The sequence below is a fragment of the Myotis myotis genome, unplaced genomic scaffold (genome assembly GCF_014108235.1).
Source record: "Myotis myotis isolate mMyoMyo1 unplaced genomic scaffold, mMyoMyo1.p scaffold_m19_p_19, whole genome shotgun sequence".
Lineage (NCBI taxonomy): Eukaryota > Metazoa > Chordata > Mammalia > Chiroptera > Vespertilionidae > Myotis > Myotis myotis.
Window position 1 is genome coordinate 20,939,427 of NW_023416323.1, and position 20,210 is coordinate 20,959,636.

The 20,210-nt window shown below is 45.0% G+C and overlaps 1 protein-coding gene across 1 annotated transcript in view; it reads left to right on the forward strand.

The window, feature by feature from the left end:
- The window catches only part of CDYL2 (chromodomain Y like 2), a 155,087-nt gene that overhangs the window by 88,446 nt on the left and 46,431 nt on the right, over positions 1-20,210 (forward strand). The window contains exon 2 of the mRNA XM_036345948.1: positions 10,229-10,817. Within this exon, the coding sequence (XP_036201841.1) occupies positions 10,229-10,817 (589 nt within the window). The remainder of the gene's footprint in view (positions 1-10,228; positions 10,818-20,210) is intronic.

Consider the following 20,210-nt stretch of genomic DNA (forward strand, 5'->3'; position numbering starts at 1 on the left):
CCTAGGAACGGGTTATGACTTCAGCTTTGGGTCTGGACATCAGAATGATACCACTAAAGTGTCTGGAGTTTAGAGACGCCAACCTGAAGAATTTCTGTGTTCTGGTCTCTTTGAGGTTCTTTCCCCTAACAAGGCATTTAAAATTATAGAACTGGAAGGAAACTTCTGAAAGGCTCCTTGAACAAGGATCATTTTGTTCAAGGCTTTTCACACTTACTTTTATTGTCTAAAAATGTTCTTTTTAGCACCAAATGCAATACCGGGCAGTTTCCCAATATCTATACCCAAGCAGAGTGGCTGGCTCTGGGTGATTGGAGTTGAATGTGGGGAGTTTAGTAGCCCTCTCTGCTCTGAGTTGAATTCCTGGGACACCTCCATCCATTTGTAGGGCTTTCCAGAACACAGGTGGAAAACCCGTGACTGCTGTAGTTCAGACCTTCACTTTGTCAGCCAGAAGATGCATCTGAAGGTGTGATTCATTCAAGTCCCTCAAAGAGCCACTTCTTCCAACACCCACCTCTGCTCCCATGAATCAGAGCCTGGATCCAGGCTCAGGTTGATCTTGTTTTGAGCTTGAGCCCTGCACCACCAGCTTTGAGAGGATGGGTCCAGCTTTGCTGTCTGATTTCTGAGCTCATGCTCTGGGGAGAGGGTGGAGGGGAATTTGCTTTTCATAAACCTTTCGGAAGTTCTTGGGAGATTGCTAGGCCTGTGGCTCAGAGGCAACTAGTATGAGTAAAACAAGTTTTTATTAGCTTTTGATGTGGGTATTTGATCTCTTGGTAGCTGAGCGTTGTGTGCGATCCTGAGGGAAAGACACAGAGTAGACAAGAATGAGCACTTTTCCATGAAGCTGGTGGCAGCTAGAGTATAAGCATATCAGGCCTGGACCAGGGGAAATGTCACTGCGCCTTTTCCAGCTCCCTTATTTGTCACACCCTGGAGTGGCTTCTCTTGCTCTTAAGATAATGACGAGGTCAGAGTCCTTAACATGCCCTTGGAGACCGGACAGGGTTTGGCTCCTGCCAACCTCTCAGTCTCATTTATCAACCTACCTCTCTTCTTCAGCCAGCCACCTCTCTATTCCTCAAATTGACCACACGCCTACTTGGCTCAGAGCCTTTGCCCATTCTGTTCCCTCTGACTGAAACTCTCTTCCCTCTGCGCCCCTCCCGCACACTCCCTTTTAGTTAAAGGCAACTCTCCTTCCATTCTCAGCTAGAGTGTTGCTTTTTCAGAGGAGCCTTTCCTACCTCCAAGAACAGGTCCGCAGCCATTGAACATCATTCCTGTTGTGTAGGGCAATTATCTCATTTTGCATTATGCATTGATTGGTGACATTACTGATTAGGATCTGCCTCCCCCCGTCCCCGTCCCCCCACTCAGACTTTATGTTCCATGAGAGTAAGGACCACACTTGTTTTTACTCACCATTGTATCTTTGGTGTCCACTACAGTGCGTGGTGTGTGATACGCATTCAGTAACTATTTGTTGAATGGATGAATGAATGAATGAATGAGTTCCTTCTTTCATATCAGCTCTGAGAGTAGCTATGGCTGTCTAGAGTATTATATTAAAAAATACGAATTTACCAAGGGCTTCTGTGTATTGGGTCCTGTGCTGAGCATCTTGGGTTGGTCTAGACCAGTGGTCGGCAAACTGCAGCTCTCGAGGCACATGCGGCTCTTTGACCCCTTGAGTGTGGCTCTTCCACAAAATACCGACTTCTGCGCATGGGCTACGAAGTTTCAATCGCACTGTACATGTGTGCCTGCACGTGGTAGCTAGACTGATTGAGGCAAGTGCTGTGATTGACTAGCAATGTCTGGCTTGGCTGAGGGAAGTGTAAGAAAGGAAAGGAAAGAAGGGAATTGGTGAATATTCAGAGGGCGTCCCTGATGTACCTCACTGATCCCTAGCGCAAACATTTTGCTCATTTTCCTGCCTTCTTTTGACAGGAAATATTTTTAAAAATTCAGCATTTCTCATGATTTAAAAAATCTATATAATTATTTATCTCTTGTTTATTTTTAAAAGTAATTGTCCTAAAGCTCACTTTACATATCTTTACTCAGTGTACCTTCTTATAACTTGTACTGCTTCACATATAATTTAACAGCCTTGCAACAGTATATTCTCATTTCCCTCCTGCCTTTGTCCTATTGTTGTCATTCATGTTACCTTTGCATATGCCATGAACACACAATACACTGCTGCTCTTTTTGTTGAAGATAGTCATTTAACGTTAGAGCATTTAAAAGTAAGAAAAAAAGAGTTTATTTTTACCTTCATTTATCCCAATTTCACTGCTCTTAATTTCTTTGTGTAGACCCAAGTTTCTGTCTGGTTTTATATTCCTTCTGTCTGAAGAATTTCCTTTAACATTTTGTATTGAGTCTGTCTGCTGGAGATTAATTCCCTTAGTTTTTGCCCGAGGAATTCTTTCTTTTTCATAAAAAGAAAGTTTTTGTTGGCTATCAAGTTATTGACTGAGAATATTTTCTTTCGTCACTTTCAATTAATTTCTGATGCAAATGTGTCATATTTACCAGACTGGCCATCATCTTTGTATAATTCAGATTCTTTATATTTTCTATCTACTTGATCTGTCTTAGTCTGAAAGTATTGAGTTTAAATCTTCAGATAGTTTCCATTTTCTGTTGAATTTTTCAAAGTTAATTTTTTATCTATTCAGTGCAGAAAAGTTCATGACTATTATGTATTTAGTGAGTATTTTTAATTAAACAAATCTTCCTTTCTAGTTGAATGCATTTTGCACCTCAGTTTTACTTTGATGTTCTTTACAAAATTTGATCCTGCCTGATACATTTTTCCTCATTCTTTTAACTCTTATCACTAAGTGAATAAGTATGTAATGAATTCTTACAATTGTTAGGTTTTATGATTGTTGTTACTATTCCGATGTTGTTACTATTGTTGTTATTATTCCGATGTTGTTACTATTCAATTTTTAATACTTTTAAAAATTGTAGTACAACCCATAGTTGTACTTTTTAAAACACTTGAGCTAACTATGTATTTTTCAGAAGAGATGCATAGTACACAAGAGTTCCCATAGACCTCTTAACCGGGTTTCATGATGGTGTACGTCTGATACCATGTACAGTTACCAAAACGAAGAAATTAACATTGGTGCTGCACTGTGAACTGAACTACAGACCTAATTAGGTGTCACCAGTATTTCCATGAATATCCTTTTTTGTTTCAAGATCCAATCCATATTGCATTTAGTTACTACTGTTCCTCAGTAACCTCCAATCTAAGGCAGTATTTTGGTCTTTCATTGCATTGTATGACCTTGACACTTTCCAACAGTACTGGTCAAGTATTTTGTAGACTGTCCGCAGTTTGGGTTTGTCTGATGTTTTTTTCATAACGTTATGGGTTTGGGGATCATATCACCAAGGGGAAGTGGCCTTCTCAGTGAATCATTTCAGAGTATATATGACATTAGCATGGTTTATCACTAGTGATATTACCTTGATCACTGGGGTTTGCCAGATTTCTCAGCTGTACAGTTACTATTTTTCCTTTGCTCATTCTGTTAGTTAAAGTACTCAATTAAGTCCAGTCACTCAGGTGAGAGGAATTAAGTTCTGCCTCCTAAAGGGAGGGGTATCAATTGGTGGGCATCTGTTAAAACTATTATGATGGTTAATTAATATGTTAGGGGAGATACTGTGAGGCTATGCAAATATTCATTTCTCTCTGAAGTTTTACTCACTTATTTTAGCATTTTTTGGTGTGTGAATCTTGCCTGTACCAGTTATTACTGTGGGGTTCTAACACTGATTTTTCTGTGTCCCTTTTCTTTTAAATTTATTATTGGAATACTTCTGTAAGGACTGTTCAACCCTTCTCCCTATTTGTTTATTCCAGAGTAAGCAGTCTTTTTCTGTAATGGGCTAGATAGCAAATATTTTAGACTTTGTGGGCCATAGGTCTCTGTCACATGACTAACTATACTCTTTAGTGTGAAATAGCCATAGATACGTAAATGGCTGGGCATGGTTATGTTCCAAAAAATCTTTTTTGTTGTTGTTAATCCTAACCAGAGTGGAAGAGCGGGGTAGAGAGAGAGAGAGAGAGAGAGAGAGAGAGAGAGAGAGAGAGAGAAGAGAGAGAATCATTGATGTGAGAGAAATACATCGATTGGTTGCCTCCTGCACATGCCCTGAGCAGGGCTGGGGATTGAGCCTGCAACCAAGGTACATGCCCTTGGCTGGAATTGAACCTGAGAACCTTCAGTGCACAGGCTGACACTCTGTCTACCGAGCCAAACCGGCAGGGCAATAAATCTTCATTTTTTAAAGACAGGCATCAGGCCAGATTTGGCTTGCAGGCCAGCTTCTGATAATTCATTCATTTTTTATTTATTTTATTCTTGGGGTTATAAATGTAGTACTACCACTGTTTATTTTATTATTCAAATTGTTTCAGCTGTTGCCATTGGGAACTTTTTCAGTGGGCTCCTTAGGCATTCCCCCATCATTTACTTTACTTATTTACTTATTTTTTGAACACTTTCTTATTTTTGGCACTACGAGATCCTCATAGCTCATTTTTCAAACGAGTAGTAATCTGCTTCATGTTGATATTTACTGCTGTGTTGCTGACAATTACCTGAAAGAGAAGTTGGGATGCTTCACTGGACTGGAAAAAGTTCAGTTAAAGCAGGTCTAATTAAGCAAGTTTATTCTGTATATATAAAAGGCTAAGTTGACTCACCCATGCACGATGCATATAAAGCTCTTGCTGGCACCAATCGCATGCATGTGTTTCGATCTGTCATTTTTGATTGTGAACTTGGTTGACACTTCTATTATAGAGAAAGGGTGAATAGCGATATTAAAATATTTCTTCTAATTAATTTCCTTTCAATGTGATGAATCTATGCACTGGGCCACTAGTGTTCTAATAATGGTGATTGCCATCATTATTTTTCCTAATGAGATAGCTATCCACTCATCATCATGGCACCACTAATAATGCATCAGAATTCTCTTGCCCCTGCCTGCAGTGGAATGGCATGTCATATTAGCTGGGATTACAGAGAGTAAATGTTATTAATGATTTGATTGAACTCTAAGGAATAGTTCATGGTCTCAGATTGCTTGTCTTTGAAATAAGAAGCTGGCGGGTGTGTGTGAGCACAATGTTTTAAAGTATCACCCACGTGGTGGTTAGTAAGTGCATGGAAAAGGGAAGGGGATTGACAGGGTTGTCACCACGTGGAGGGTGGAGGGGGTCCTGTGCAGGTAGGGGATGGGGGCATCAGGAGCCAGCCCCCAGCATCCTGGAGGCCCAGGTCTCTTGCCAGCAGGTGTGTGGAGTCAGGGGATAGTGGTGGAGATTGGGGGAGCTTAAGAGGAAAAAAGGATTTCTCGGACAGAGAAGGTTGCAGTCCTTCCCAAGATCACGTCATGAATAACATGGGCCTTTGTTAGCAAGAGAACAAATTAGAATTCTGGTTCTATTTGTGATCCTTCTGAGCAAACGAGAAGAGGCTCAGAAAACCTACCCGGTATGTGAGGGAGGAGATTAAGTCCCAGGAGATGACATAATCAAAGTATGATGGGGTGTGAACTCCTTGTGGGCATTTTGGTCTTTCAGAAAAAACAATTGTTTTTCTAAACCTGAAAAAAAACTTTAAAAAGATGTTTAAAGTGTGGAGGAAATAATGTATATACCAGCACTTTTGTCCTCTGAAGTTTCATACATATTAGAGCAATTCCACTCACCTCCTTGTGCTCTGTGGTGTTCAAGGCACTTTACTCTCCCCATTGTATTCCTTTCTTCCTTCCAATTATCTTTCAGGTAGCTGCTGCCATTGCTATTATTATTGTTGTTATTGTTATTGCTATTACTATTTTACAGATGGAGACACTGAGGGCCAGGGAGGTTGGGCAATTTGCCCAGGGTCACGTGGGTAGAAAGTGGTGGAGCCCACAGCTTTTCCTCCCCACATATCAGACTATTAGGGACAATCCTGTTAATATGGTTTATTGTTGGTATTGGGTTAATTTGAGTAGAAATGGTGGTCAAGCCATGCAGTGGATTTGTGGAAGGGACCGGAGGTGAAAGCAGTGGCCTTTCTGTCACCTATAAAGCCACTTGTGACTCTGTGACTCTGTGACTCAATCCTCTAGTAATGTGGAGGGGGAAAAACCAAGCTGCCCCTCCCCCCACCCTTGTTGTGGTTCCAGTTAGGGGTGTTGACACTGCACCCTTGCGGACTCCCCAGGCTTCTCCAGTAGCTCTAGTGAGAGCCATCTAAGTGGGTGGACTTTGTCTTCTTCCCAGGGAGGCACTGCATATTTTAAGAGGGTCATATTCTGCAGGTAGGGAAACAATTTGTCTTTAGATTACCATCAAGGTTTGTATTCACAGGAGGATTTGCAAAATTAAGTGACCTTTACTTTGGGAATGCAAAACTACTTATTTGTATACTCTCCACAACTACCCTATGACGTACTGTTATTTCCCCCTTGCTAGATGAGTCATCTGGCTTAGCAACTTGCTCAAGAACACATGATAAAAGGTTCCGCAGGAGATTTAAGCCAGATAGTCTTGCTCTGGGGCCTGTACTCTTAAATACATATAAGGGGATAGTAGAATCAGGGGTGAATAAAAGGATGGATAAACGGACTGACGACTGAATGAATGAGTGCTCTCCAGCCACCATTTATTCCAGAATTCACTTCTCTACTCACCCTTTTACCCATCACCCGTTCATCCAGTCATCAGTCCATTTATCCATCCTTTTATTCATCCCTGATTCTACTATCCTCCCATCTGTTTATTCTTCCACCACCCATCCATTTTTCCATCCACCCATCCACCTACCCATCCACCTACCCATCCACCTACCCATCCACCTACCCATCCACCCATCCACCTACCCATCCACCTACCCATCCACCTACCCATCCACCCACCCATCCACCTACCCATCCACCTACCCATCCACCTACCCATCCACCTACGCATCCACCCATCCACCTACCCATCCACCTACCTATCCACCTACCCATCCACCTACCCATCCATCCACCCATCCACCTACCCATCCACCTACCCATCCACCCATCCACCTACCCATCCACCTACCCATCCACCTACCCATCCACCTACCCATCCACCTACCCATCCACCCATCCACCTACCCATCCACCCATCCACCTACCCATCCACCTACCCATCCACCTACCCATCCACCCATCCACCTACCCATCCACCTACCCATCCACCTACCCATCCACCTACCCATCCACCCATCCACCTACCCATCCACCCATCCACCTACCCATCCACCCATCCACCTACCCATCCACCTACCCATCCACCTACCCATCCACCTACCCATCCACCCATCCACCTACCCATCCACCTACCCATCCACCTACCCATCCACCTACCCATCCACCCATCCATCTACCCATCCACCTACCCATCCACCTACCCATCCACCTACCCATCCACCCATCCACCTACCCATCCACCCATCCACCTACCCATCCACCCATACACCTACCCATCCACCCATACACCTACCCATCCACCTACAAACCTGTTCATTGCGTTGGCTCTTTGTCTAGCGTGGTTTTCTGCTTCATCTGGGGAAGAAGTTTCTCCATCTGGGGGCCAGCTTTCTGAGGCTGGAGACCCTCTTGTCAACACCAGTTCCTTAGCTCCCAAGTCATACCTGGGCTTGCTCCTGACTCTTGTAGGTTGGTGTTTTCGGTAATGCGGCTTTTTGCTTGTTCACTTTCCTCCGTCAACCTGTGCAAAGCTACAGGCTCTTCCAGAAACACTCACGACTTCCTGGATATGGTCATAAATGAATATTTAGCGGGTCCCATTCCCTGGCCCAAAGATTGGAAGTTATATTAGTTTTGCATGATTTTACCTTTTAAAACTGTTAGAGTTTGTGTTATACCGCTAAAAGATATTTACTAAACTTAAAATGATGTTCACAGGGCACTTATAAGGAAAGAAGTTTTAATAGAAGTAAGCTTGTTTGATTGGAGATTAATCAATTAAGGAGACAGTTAAAATTGTCTACGAAGAAGCAGTATTATGAAGAAGCAGTATATCTTAGCTATTTGCTTATTTATTAAGTGCAAAGCAATGGAAGTCATTTATTTTGCATAGCCTCTGTTGTGGTAGAAAATCTCAGTGTTCAAAATTTTCTTTTTATTATGGAAAAAATTAAACATAAAAATTTAAACATGTTAACAGTCATATAATGAACCTCCACATACTCATTACCCATCTTCAACAATTATCAACTACAGCAGCGGTTCTCAACCTGTGGGTCGCGACCCCTTTGCGGTCGAACGACCCTTTCACAGGGTCGCCTAAGATCATCCTGCATATCAGATATTTACATTACAATTCATAACAGTAGCAACATTACAGTTATGAAGGAGCAACGAAAATAATTTTATGGTTGGGTCACAACATGAGGAACTGTATTTAAAGGGCCAGAAGGTTGAGAACCACTGAACTACAGTATTACCCACTTTTTCCCTCTCATATTATTTTTTCTTCTTATAAGTTTCTAGATTATTACTTAATGTCAAATTTCTATTCTAGAAAAGTATATTATGTTGACATTGAAATATAATAAATGTTTGAATGTATTTGTTTAATTTTTCCTTGAAATTTTGCTTGTTGGGGGTAGAGCATTAAAATTTTCTGTCACTTTTTTATTAAAAAATTCAAATCTATAGGAAAGTTGAAAGGTTAATAAATGACCCTCACATACCCTTCACCTAAATACACTGGTTATTAGCATTAGAACTGGCATTTCCCTAAGTGTGTTTTTCCATGGCATTACTTGAGGAGATTGTCTTACATTTGAAGGTGCGAAGACAGTAGCACATGGCTTTACAGCCAGATGGATTTAGGTTCAGATCTCACCCCTCTTAGCCCTGCACTGTAGGGGAATTGCCCCATGCTCAATCCCTTCATCTATCAAATGGGAGTAATAATAGTATACATACACCCATGGGGTTATACAAGTCACATAATAGGGTCTTTGCAAATATTACCTATCACCTTGCCTCAGTTACACCCCCTGTGTTGCAGCTTGTGGCTCTGAATGGGGGGAATTGGGCTTTGACAAATCGATTCATTTTTATCAATATGGAAGATTTTTGTTATTGAGAGTTGATATGGTGTAATGATTAAGAAAATAAATCTTGGGGGAGGGTGGTTCCAATCCCAGCCCTGCCTTTACCAGCTTGGAATTTGGTGAGTGATTTAATCTCTCTGAACCCAAGTTTCCTCACTGTAAAATGGAGTTAGAAAGAATACCTACCGCATTGGGTTGTTGTCAGGACAAAAGGGAAACATCCATGCCCAGCATTTAGTGTAATGTCTGCCTCATATGTGCCCAGTGAATGTTACTAATCATTAGTATTATTATAAGGATACATCAGCATAGTGCCTACCATACAAATGCTCAATAAATATTACGTATTTATTATACAGTGGGGCCTTGACTTACGAGTGTCCCGACTAACGAGTTTTTTCGAGATACGAGAGCCGTCTCTCAGCCGATTTTTTGCTTTGAGTTGTGAACTAAAATTCGGGTTACGAGCCAGCTTCAGATACCCCACCACTAGTTGGCACAGCGAACGTCACAGTGAACGCCACAACATCAGCCCAGCATCACGTGTCTCACTCGTTCACTTTTTGATTTGACATACGAGTAATTTGAGTTACGAGCTCTGTCACGGAACCAATTAAACTCGTAAGTCGAGGCCCCACTGTATTATTATTATTATTCTTAGTAGCAGCAGCAGCAGCAGCAGTAGTAGTAGGGGTGAAAAACCAATAGCAAATTGGCCTTTAAAAGTCTGATTCTACTTTGGTGCAATGAAAAGAATAAAGATCTTTACTGAAAACTTGCAATGTGATTTCAAGCAAGAGTAAGCCTTGGATGGATGGATAGACAGATGGCACCAGCTAGGCATAGCGTCAGTAAATCATGGGAAATGACCATGTACCTTGGGTTCCATTCAGTGATGTCCTAAAATAAACCAGCCACCTTGAATGCTCCTGAAAGTGTCACGGGCGTTGGACAGTGTGCCCCCTGCCCCCCTGGCCAGGACGTAGCCTGAGGGCTTTGTGCTGTTCTTGTTGTCTGGGACTGATTTTTTCCTTTCTCTCTTTCCTGTCTCTCATTTTGTATCCCAGGTCGAAAGGATTGTAGACAAAAGAAAGAACAAGAAAGGAAAATGGGAGTATCTCATCCGATGGAAAGGCTACGGGAGCACAGAGGACACGTGGGAGCCAGAGCACCATCTGCTGCACTGTGAGGAGTTTATCGATGAATTCAATGGGCTGCACGTGTCCAAGGACAAGAGGATCAAGTCAGGGAAGCAGGCCAGCGCCTCTAAGCTCCTGCGCGACAGCCGAGGCCCATCAGTGGAGAAACTCTCCAACAGACCTTCAGAATCTGGGAAGAGCAAGGGGACTTCTCATAAACGGAAGCGAATCAACCCTTCCCTGTCCAAGCCGAAGAAAGGGTATCCAGCCAAGCCCCCTGCAGCAGGTGACAGGGCCGCCAAGACCGTGTCTTACAGGACTACCCCCAGTGGTTTGCAAATAATGCCCCTGAAAAAGGCTCAGAATGGAATGGAGAACGGGGACACTGGATCTGAGAAGGACGAGAGGCACTTTGGAAACGGGTCCCACCAGCCCGGCTTGGATTTGAATGACATTGGAGAGCAAGACCTGGGCGAGTGTGACATCAACCATGCGGCACTGGCAGAGAACGGGCTCGGTATGTGGCTTGTCTTTCTCCTGCCTTTGGCTCCAGTCATGGCGGGTGGGGGCTTTGCATGCACACACAAGACCCCCACCTGTCCCTGACTCTTAGCGAGGCAGTAATTCTCCCTTGGTCTCTCTCACCTAGGGCCATGTGGACTTGGCTATGTGTCCACATTGGTTATAGACACCCATGCATGTAGGAGAGGGCAGGCCAGTGGTACTCCAGCCAAGGCCTGGAACAGGTCCAAAATTCCTTATTGCACTTGAAGACACCCGAGGCCATGGTAACCACAGGTTCTCCTGTGAAGGCAGCTCAAAGTTCTCACCCACCAGGATCCGAGACTCATGTCCCCAGAGGGACAGTGCCTTTTGGGGGCAGCACACACCTCTCAGAGCCCTTGCTTTCAATCTCCTGGGGTGCCTGGCAGGGTAGCCCACAGAGGTGAAGTGTGGGTTGGGGTCTGGTCCTCCTCAGACCCAGTTCTACTAACTCATTTGTAAGCGGGAGCCTCTTGCCCTGCATCTATAGCTAACATGCATGACCTTTCTCCATTTCTGAGTTACGTCCTACATACGCTGCCCCATCCCCATCCTGTGCACATTCTTTTGGTTGGCCCCTAACTGCTTACTCCATCCTGGAAATAACAGCAAAGATGATAGAATTCCTCTCTCTTACCGAGTCCCCAAAGGCAAACTTAAAGACAGAGGAGGCAATAACCCAGGTAATTCAAACTTCCAAGCCTGACATTTCTCCAATAGTCACATTGCTCCCAGACTGAGTCCTTGTGGCTGAGGTTAGCTGTGTGTACCTCCTGCGTGCACTCCCCCAGTTCTTGGATACCTGTGTGTCTGTGTGGTGGCATTTTTTCCCTTAGCTGCCCGAATCCTGAGCCTTGAGATGTCAGGAAAGCTTGCACGAGTGTGGAGTGCCTGTGCCCAACAGAGTAGGGCCATCAGTGGCCTGGGTGGAACAGGGTGTGGGTGGGAACGGGTGCGAGGACGCCAGTGGCATGGGCTGGAAGAGCTCCCAGAGGGATGGGTGATGGTGCTTTCAGAGTTCCGAGTGCTAAGCGTGACCCGCTGGGGAGAGTGTGATGTCCTTAGGGACTCTTGCCGGGGAATCTGAGCAATCACTTGAAGGTTCCTCTTTCTCCAGAGAGGAGTCTCACCCAGTCAGCATTTATTTCGCAGTCTCTGCCCCAGATTGATTTCCGTTTCCGCCTGGGGATTCCTGATGCTGAGATGACTCTGTCTGCTACCATATGTAAACGCTGTTTGCTTAAAAAATTCATCTTTCCAAGAGGAGTGGGATCCTGCAAATGAGGCCTGGCACAAACATCGTGTTTGATGCTCCTGTGACAACTGCTGGCAGTAGAGGAATTCCCTGTTTTGGGGAGGGTGGCTGGCGAGGGGAGCTTCTGAAGCTCCTGGGATGCAGACAGTAGAAACCTGGGCATGATTCCTCATATCCTGGCTGGTAGAAATGCCCTGTCCTGCTCAAAATGTGGCTGCAGAGAGATGGGAGAAGCATGATGGAGGATGGTTTGCTCACATATGCTGCCAAACTGCAGCATGAAGGAGAGAAGGCAGTGGAGAAGTCTAGATAAAGGTGTACCTCTTGTTCCCTGCAACTTTCCCAAGTTGAGCAGAGTGCTAGCCATTTGCTCTCCATCCTTTGACCGCGTCAGTGCCCCCTGGTTCATGACCTGATGGTGGGCATGCTACCGACATTGGGGGAAATAGGCAAGGACAAGCCTGCTGGGATCAGAGGTGGCCTCATTCATGTCCAGCCTAAGCTCCAGAATGCTTCTCCAGATCTTCTCACCTCGGGTCTTGTTGGCCCCATTTTTCCTGTGTTCTTTACTCCACTGGGGCCCGTCCTGGGTAGAGAGGAGGAAGCTGCCTGCCTCTGTTGTGTTCTGCTTTGGGGGCTCCCAAAGGGCCCTGTTGTTTAATCACATCCCATAGCATTGGTGTCCTGGAGATTCCCCAGAAGGTGAAGGCAGTGGTTCTCAGGTTGCACATGTGTAAGATTGTCTCGCACCTTGATAAGAATGCAGGTCCCGGAGAGTCTGATTTACTATGTCTGGGGTGGAGCCCAGAAGATGGGCTTTTATTTGTATTTGTTTATTTAAATATATTTTTATTGTTTTTGTTTTTTGTTTTTTGTTTTTTTTTTAAGAGAGATAGAGGGAGGGGAGGGGGAGAGAGAGAAACATAGATCAGCTGCCTCCTGCATGCTCCCCACTGGTGGTTGAGCCCACATCCCAAGCATGTGCCCAGGCTGGGAATCGAACTGGAAACCTCGTGGTGCATAGGATGACACCCAACCAACGGAGCCACAGTGGCCAGGGAGAAGATGGGTTTTTTTTTCACAAGTACCCTGGGTGACTCTAATGCATTGTGGCAATATGTGGGTGGCAATTAAGTTTTACATCAGATGTCAATGTAAGTCAATTCAATACTTATTTTTTTGAAAACTTCCTAAGGGTTAGTCACTATGTTAGCTGCTTGGAGTAGCATAATAAAAAGATAGATAAGGACTAATTCCTCTGAAACTTACAATATATGCTCCAGTGAGTTCAAAATGGATGTCTCTAGCTCAGTGTTGAGAACTCCTGAGGTTGGCTCATTAGGAGTAATACATATGCTATATACATGGTATACCTTTGTCATTCCCACCTTGACCTCTTCTGTGGTCACTGGGGTGATAAATGCCCCAACCACTGTCGGCCTTTAACACTCCGGTGAGAACTAGCTTATTGTTCAGGTCTTGAGGTAACTGGGGAGAGGAAAAGACTGGGAATCCTTTCTAGAGAGAGAGGGTGGTTTGAGGTTCTTGGATAAGACCCAAGGCAGAAGGTGTGTTGTGGTTCCAGAACTTTCCAGCAACGGGTCAGAGGTATAGTCAAGTACATGTTTCCACTTATGTTTTCAACGAGAGGGAAGCCTTGATGAAGCAAGTCAGTGCTCATGTGGAACAAATGTCCTCTTCCTCCTCCTCTTTTAGCCTCCTCCCCCTTTCCTGACCACTTTTACCAAAGGGTCCAGTTCCCAGTGGCACAGGGGCAAGCTGATGGGGTTTTCAGCACCGAGGAGGGCTCCTCTTTGTCTAACAGATGAGGAGGAAGGTGGCTGGGGAGATCCTGGCTACACTTCCCCAGCATTTGTTTTGGGGGTGGGCTGTTGCTTTTTATATGATTTTAACTTCTCTTTGGTGGATTAAGGTTCTGCATACAGAAAAGCAAATTATGTAACACGTTACTCATTTGCTGCTGACTTCCCTGATCTGTGCTGTGGGAACAAGTGCTAAATCGGGGCTCCGGAGGGTGGTGTTTTGGTTTCAGGCTGCATTCTCCCCAGCAGTGTTGGTGAAGCGACTCAGTACGGCTCTTGATTCCAATTTTTCTTCCATAATGGCAATCGGCCCTGTGGTCCAGGGACCATCTGCCTCAGTATCCCTTAGGGAGCTTGTTAAAAATGGGCTCCACCCCAATTGAATGAATCGGGATCTCAGGAGATAGGGTGGGGGTTCTGTATTGTAAACGCTGAATTTTAATGGCCCTGGGTATGTATGTATGTATGTAGTTCCTTTGGATGCGTTTGGTTGTAAGTAATGGCTTATAGATCCACTGGGGTAGATCCAAATATAATGCTTGGATTTTCACTTTGTAAATGGGAATGTGATTTGGTCTTTCAAAGTTTAAAACCTGACATAATTCCTTCTTGCTGATGCACTTCCTACTAGGCATCTCTTTTTATTCTAAAACAGCAGTTTCATCTGTATGGAAAAACTTTCGGTTAGCTAACTCCCGTGGTCTGGTCCAGGAAGACTGGTTCATGTTGTTTGGCCTAAATAGGCGCTAGAGCAGTGATGGCGAACCTTTTGAGCTCGGCGTGTCTGCATTTTGAAAACCTTGACTTAACTCTGGTGGCGTGTCACATATAGAAATTTTTTGATATTTGCAACCATAGTAAAACAAAGACTTATATTTTTGATATTTATTTATATATTTAAATGCCATTTAACAAAGAAAAATCAACCAAAAAAATGAGTTCGCGTGTCACCTCTGACACGCGTGTCATAGGTTCGCCATCACTGCGCTAGAGCATCGATACTTAACGGGCTCAGGTGAGCCTTTCACCTGGGAAATATCCCTCACTAGGAACCAACCTGTCAGTCTAAACCCCAGCACAACACACAGATGCCCAGCATTCTCCGAACTCCCATGAAGCCAGTGAGTTTCCACTCCTGATGCTGAGCCTGTGGCCCTGTGTTAACATTTCAACGAATTTGAGATCATGTTCCTTGTGTCCTGAGACTGTTGTCTGTCGCCCAGGCACTGCATCCCAGACACTGCTTGATTCGTGTTTTCAGAATTGTTCCTCTCATCGAGTGAGTCATCCCACACCAGCGTGCAGCATTTGCCATGTTTTCTCCATTGATCTTTAAAATTATCTCAGCTTTCACTTGTATAGTGTTTATTTATCTCTTCCTACTCACTCTTTCAATGTGATTATGGTTTTTTCCTTTGTTGAACATAAAGGGGTTCCCATGCTTTAACAGCACTTCAGAACTGAGCATGAGCATGGGCCATGCCCTGGGATTTTCAAGAATCTCGGGCTCTGGAACATCAAACCAGTATCAGATCCTGGGGGAGGGGGGTGTTAAAGCACAGATTACTACAATTGAAAAAACAAATAAGAAAACAAACAAAACCCCCACTCAGACGGCTGTGCCAACCTCAGAGTTTCTGATTTAGTAGGTATGGAGGGGGGCTGAGGATCTGCATTTCTAGCAAGTTCCCAGATGCTGCTGCAGGGCCAGGGACCCAGTTTCAGAACCACTGCTCCAGGCAAATAAGCACCAGGATGGTTGAGACGAAAATGACAGACAGTGACTGAGAATACCAGTGGGTGGTAACAGACTCAGAGGTACAGAGAACAGACTGACAGCTGTCAGAGGGGCGGGGCTTCGGGAGCTGGGTGAGAAAGGTAAAGGGATTAAGAAAAAGCAAACAAACAACCTCATAGAAACAGACAACGGTATGGTGATTATCAGAGGGAAAAGGTGGAGAGGGGAGGTAGAAGAGGGTAAAGCGGGGGATAAATGGTGATGGAAGGAGACTTGACTTGGGGTGGTGAACACACAATACAATACACAGATGATGTGTTACAGAATTGTACGCCTGAAACCTCTGTAATTTTATTAACCAAGGTCACCCCAATACATTCAATAAAAAGAAAAACAAGGAGAATACCAGTTGGTGACATTGGGGAGAGTTGAAGCACCTTTGGCCTGGACCTTGAATTTGCATTCTAAATTGAAAGTTTGAGAGTATGAGAATGATGAGGACTTGGAGTTTACAAAGTACTTTTCATGATCCTTAGAGCAGTCCTAAGTGGTAGCTGTTGATGTACCTGCTCCATCGAGGAGACTGAGGTTACAAATGTTCAGGTTGGGATTAGAAGAGAAACCCAGACAGAGTTGGCCCCCAGATCACTGCCCAGCCGGTTCCGCACACGAGCCTTGAACAGGGCCGGGAGGGCTGGTGGGGCAGGAGCCACTTCTTGGGCTTGCCCTTTTGCTTTTCCCTGGATGCATATAATCCTTCCAAGCCTGAGATACTATGACTAACTCTATGCCATTCAATTTGAAAACCTGGATAAAATGGTCAGTATTCTAGAAAAATGCAACTAACAAAACAGACTCAAGGAGGACTGGAAAACCTGAATAGAGCAGTAACTATTGAAGAAGTTATTAACTCAGCCACTACAGAGCTCTCATAAAAAAGCAGGGGAGAAGTCACAGAAGGCTCAAAGGTTTTACAGGAAAGTCTACCAAATATTCTAGAACAGATAGTCCCTCTCTTATCCAAATGGTTGCAGAGAACAGAGAAAGAGAAAGCACTACAACTCCTTTGATGAGGCCAGTATCACCTGGATTTCCGACCAGACGGTGCTGGGGTCCAACCCCAGCAGGTCCAGGGGTCCCCAAAGGTGTGGATGGAGTCGGCGAAGAAGGAATGACACAGAGACAGCGTTCAGTTGATCAGCAGCCTAGCCAGGATCTCTAGCCAGGATCTCCAGCCAAGTTCTGGTCTGGATCTCCAGCGAAGTTCTGGCTAGGATCTCCAGCCAGGTTCTGTGTCCATGTTCTCTTGTTAGGTTCTCCAGCCAGGTTCTGTAGCCATGTTCCCTCACTAGGTTCTCCAGCCAGGTTCTGTCCAGGTTCTCCAGCCAGGTTCAGTCACCAGGTTCTAGTCAGGTTCTCTTGCCATGTTCTATCCAGGTTCTGTCTCTAGGTTCTTCAGCCAGCTTCTCTCGCTAGGTTCTGTCTCTAGGTTCTGTGGCCAGTTTCTGTCCAGGATCTTTTGCCATGCTCTCTCCAGCGAAGTTCTTCTGTCTCTAGGTTCTGTGTAGGTTCTGTGTAGGTTCTGTCTTCTAAGTTCTGTGTTGTTACATCTGTATTTATACCAGTTGATTCCAATCCTATCAATCTCTATTCCAAAGGTTAGGGCGTTTCTTATCTCCATTCCAGGGAGTAAAGATTATGTAGCTTAAGCATGATTGTTCATAGTTAAAGTGTTTAATTACCCGCCTGGCACTTAGTTAAGAGGTTTTATTCCCTCCCTAACTTCAGGGGAAAATCCCTACCTGAGGAAACAACCTTTCTCAGAGACCTTGGTTAAAACACATAGTGCCAAGAAGGTGAGCAAACATATTAAGAACGGTATGCCATATATGCCAGGTCCCTTGAAACAGCAAGCATGGACCGGCTCCCGGCAAGACGGGAGGAGGAGCAAGGAAAATTATAGGTCAGTTTCACTTGAAGATACAGTTGTCAAAGTCCTGAATAACCCTCCTGGGCTTACTACCATCTCCTTGGTACTTCCTCAAAATCATGACTGTGCCAGAAACTTCTCACTCTGTGCCCTGAACTTGACCCCAGCTCATGACCTTTAGAATCACCATGGCTTCTGAAGGTGCCCAGCTTGTCCCTGGAGGAGGCCTAGGGGAGCTGGCTCAGGGAAGCCCATGTGTCATGGGCAGTGGCCCCAAGACATCTAATAAATCACAGAAAGTCCACAGAGGGTGTCCACGCTGCGGCCTCTTGTTAACACAGGTATTTGTTTCCCTGGGCACAGCTGTTCTTTTAACACAGTTCAAACACCCACTCCCAAGCCAACAGATTTTGACCAACCTTTTTCTTTTTCAAAAGTGGGTCATTTTCCAAACCAATAACAACAACAAAAACCTAAGGGGTTGTTATGTTTTGTCTTTCAATGTGTGGCAAGTAAATGACTTGTGCTAATGAAACCCTTTTATGTGGTAACGTGAAGACCGGTCCAACTTGGCCACCACCTCTGAGTGGAAAGTGCCAGGCTGTGATGGAAAATCTGACTGCGAACTTGACCCGTGGCAGGTCCAAGGGGAAAATCCATGCTCCCGATTGGTTCCCTGATCCGGGGTTTGATTTTGGCATCCAGAAGAGGCAGATGGAATCTTAACCACTGTCAAGATTCGGAAATGGACTAATTCCTTTCCCTGCCAGCTCAGATACTGTTTTCTTCTCTCAAGTACGTAAAACACAAACAAACAAACAGCACACACATACACACACACACACACACACATCCAAAAAGAAAAGAAAAGAAAACACCTTAGGAACTGTTTCCAAGTTGCCATTCATCATCAGTGGTAAACCAAAGCAAGTGGGGTGTGGAGAAGTCCACCCCCAGGTGCAAGCAGTAAGGGTCTGCAGAGGGTTGCCAAACAATACTGAAAATCAGTTTGCCACCATTAGTGAAAAGCTTCTCCTTTCCATTGGGGTGAACCCCCAGACTCACAGCTTGTCCCCCACCCCCACCCCGGTGATTATGGTGATGCTGAACTCCTTCCAAAGTCTAAGCCTCGTTCTTTGTGTCTGCTGTCTGGATACTATGTCATCTCCTCAGTGGTTTTCGGATTTAGCAACTTAACTACGTAGCATCATAACGGGGTTAGCTACGAATGGTCTTGTTTCTAGGTGGGGAAACTGAGGCTCAGAGTTGACACAGAACACCAAGGGGAGGAGTTGTGATGTGGTGTCAGGTCTGGCGATGCTGACGCCGTCAGAGGTCTGTGAACCATGTTATACAGGAAAAAGGGCACTTCCAGGATGTAGGTTCAAATCAGCACCCTTTCCCTGGGTCCTGAGGAAGTCCTGGCAGCCTTCCTTTGAAACACCTTCCATGGTTCCAAAGATGCTGACTTAGCATTCCAGGGAGGTGGACCCTCCGGTCTTGAGTGATTTTTCTCTGGGCCTTAGATGAAAAGACATACACACACATGCGCACAGGTAGGAAACCAAGGCCTCCACTGAGAAGGTGACATCTGAGTAAAGGTCGGAGGTGGTGAGAACATCTCGCTTTAAACTCAGAAACCTGTCTGTGTCAGGCGTGTGGATCTGCTTCCCCCTTTTAGCGGCCAGGGTTTTGTAGTGTGCAGGTAACGGGGCCTCCCTCTGATGGGCATTTAGGCTGCCTCCCAGGACGCACACTCTTGACAGCCCTGGCATTGCCAGTCATCATCATGCTCTCCCAGCCTCTGCTGTTTTGATTTTAGTTTGCAGACGAGGGTGAGCATCTTCTCATGTTCCTGCCGCTGTGTTTCTTTCCCTGGGAGTGGCCCAAGCATAGTCAGGCCAAGTGTAGAGAAGGTGTCACTGAGTATGATGGGTGGACAAGGGCATTTGGCCATGTTGCTTCAGGCAAATTGCTTAGCTTCTCTGGGCCAAGTTGTTCATTCATAAGATGCAGATATATTCATACCTTATGGGGTTGGGGTAAAGTATAAGTGGTTTCATTCATAAAAAGCCCTTAGCATATTACTTGGCATATGGTAGACATTGGATAAATATTAGCTATTGTTATTTCAGTCCTTTGCCCACTTTTCTACCTGGGTCTTTGTAGTTTCCTATTTGATTTTTAGAGCACTTTACATATTGTGCATATTATCCCTTGTTATATATGTTAACTCAACCAGTACTCACCGGGCAGCTGACCAGAAACTGTTCAGACAAATCATGGAAATGTCTTATGCCATCATGGAGATATGCAGAAGACACGGAGGGAGCTGCGGGCAGAGTCCTAAGCCACCTTGGGAGGGAGTTAGGAATGGGCTCCTTGGAGGAGGTGATATGCAAGCTGAGTCTGATAGAATGAGCCAGAATAAATGAGGAAAGAGGCAGGGGCGGTGGGATGACAGATGACAGCATGCACAGGGCCACTAGCCTGGGTCAGCATGTGGGTGTGTGACACCAGGTCACAAAGACTATGGGAGCCCAGCCAGTTCCCGACCACCCACCCAGGGGAGGCTGAAGCTGCGGGGAATTCCCTGTGCTGTCAGGGTTCTCATGGCTGAA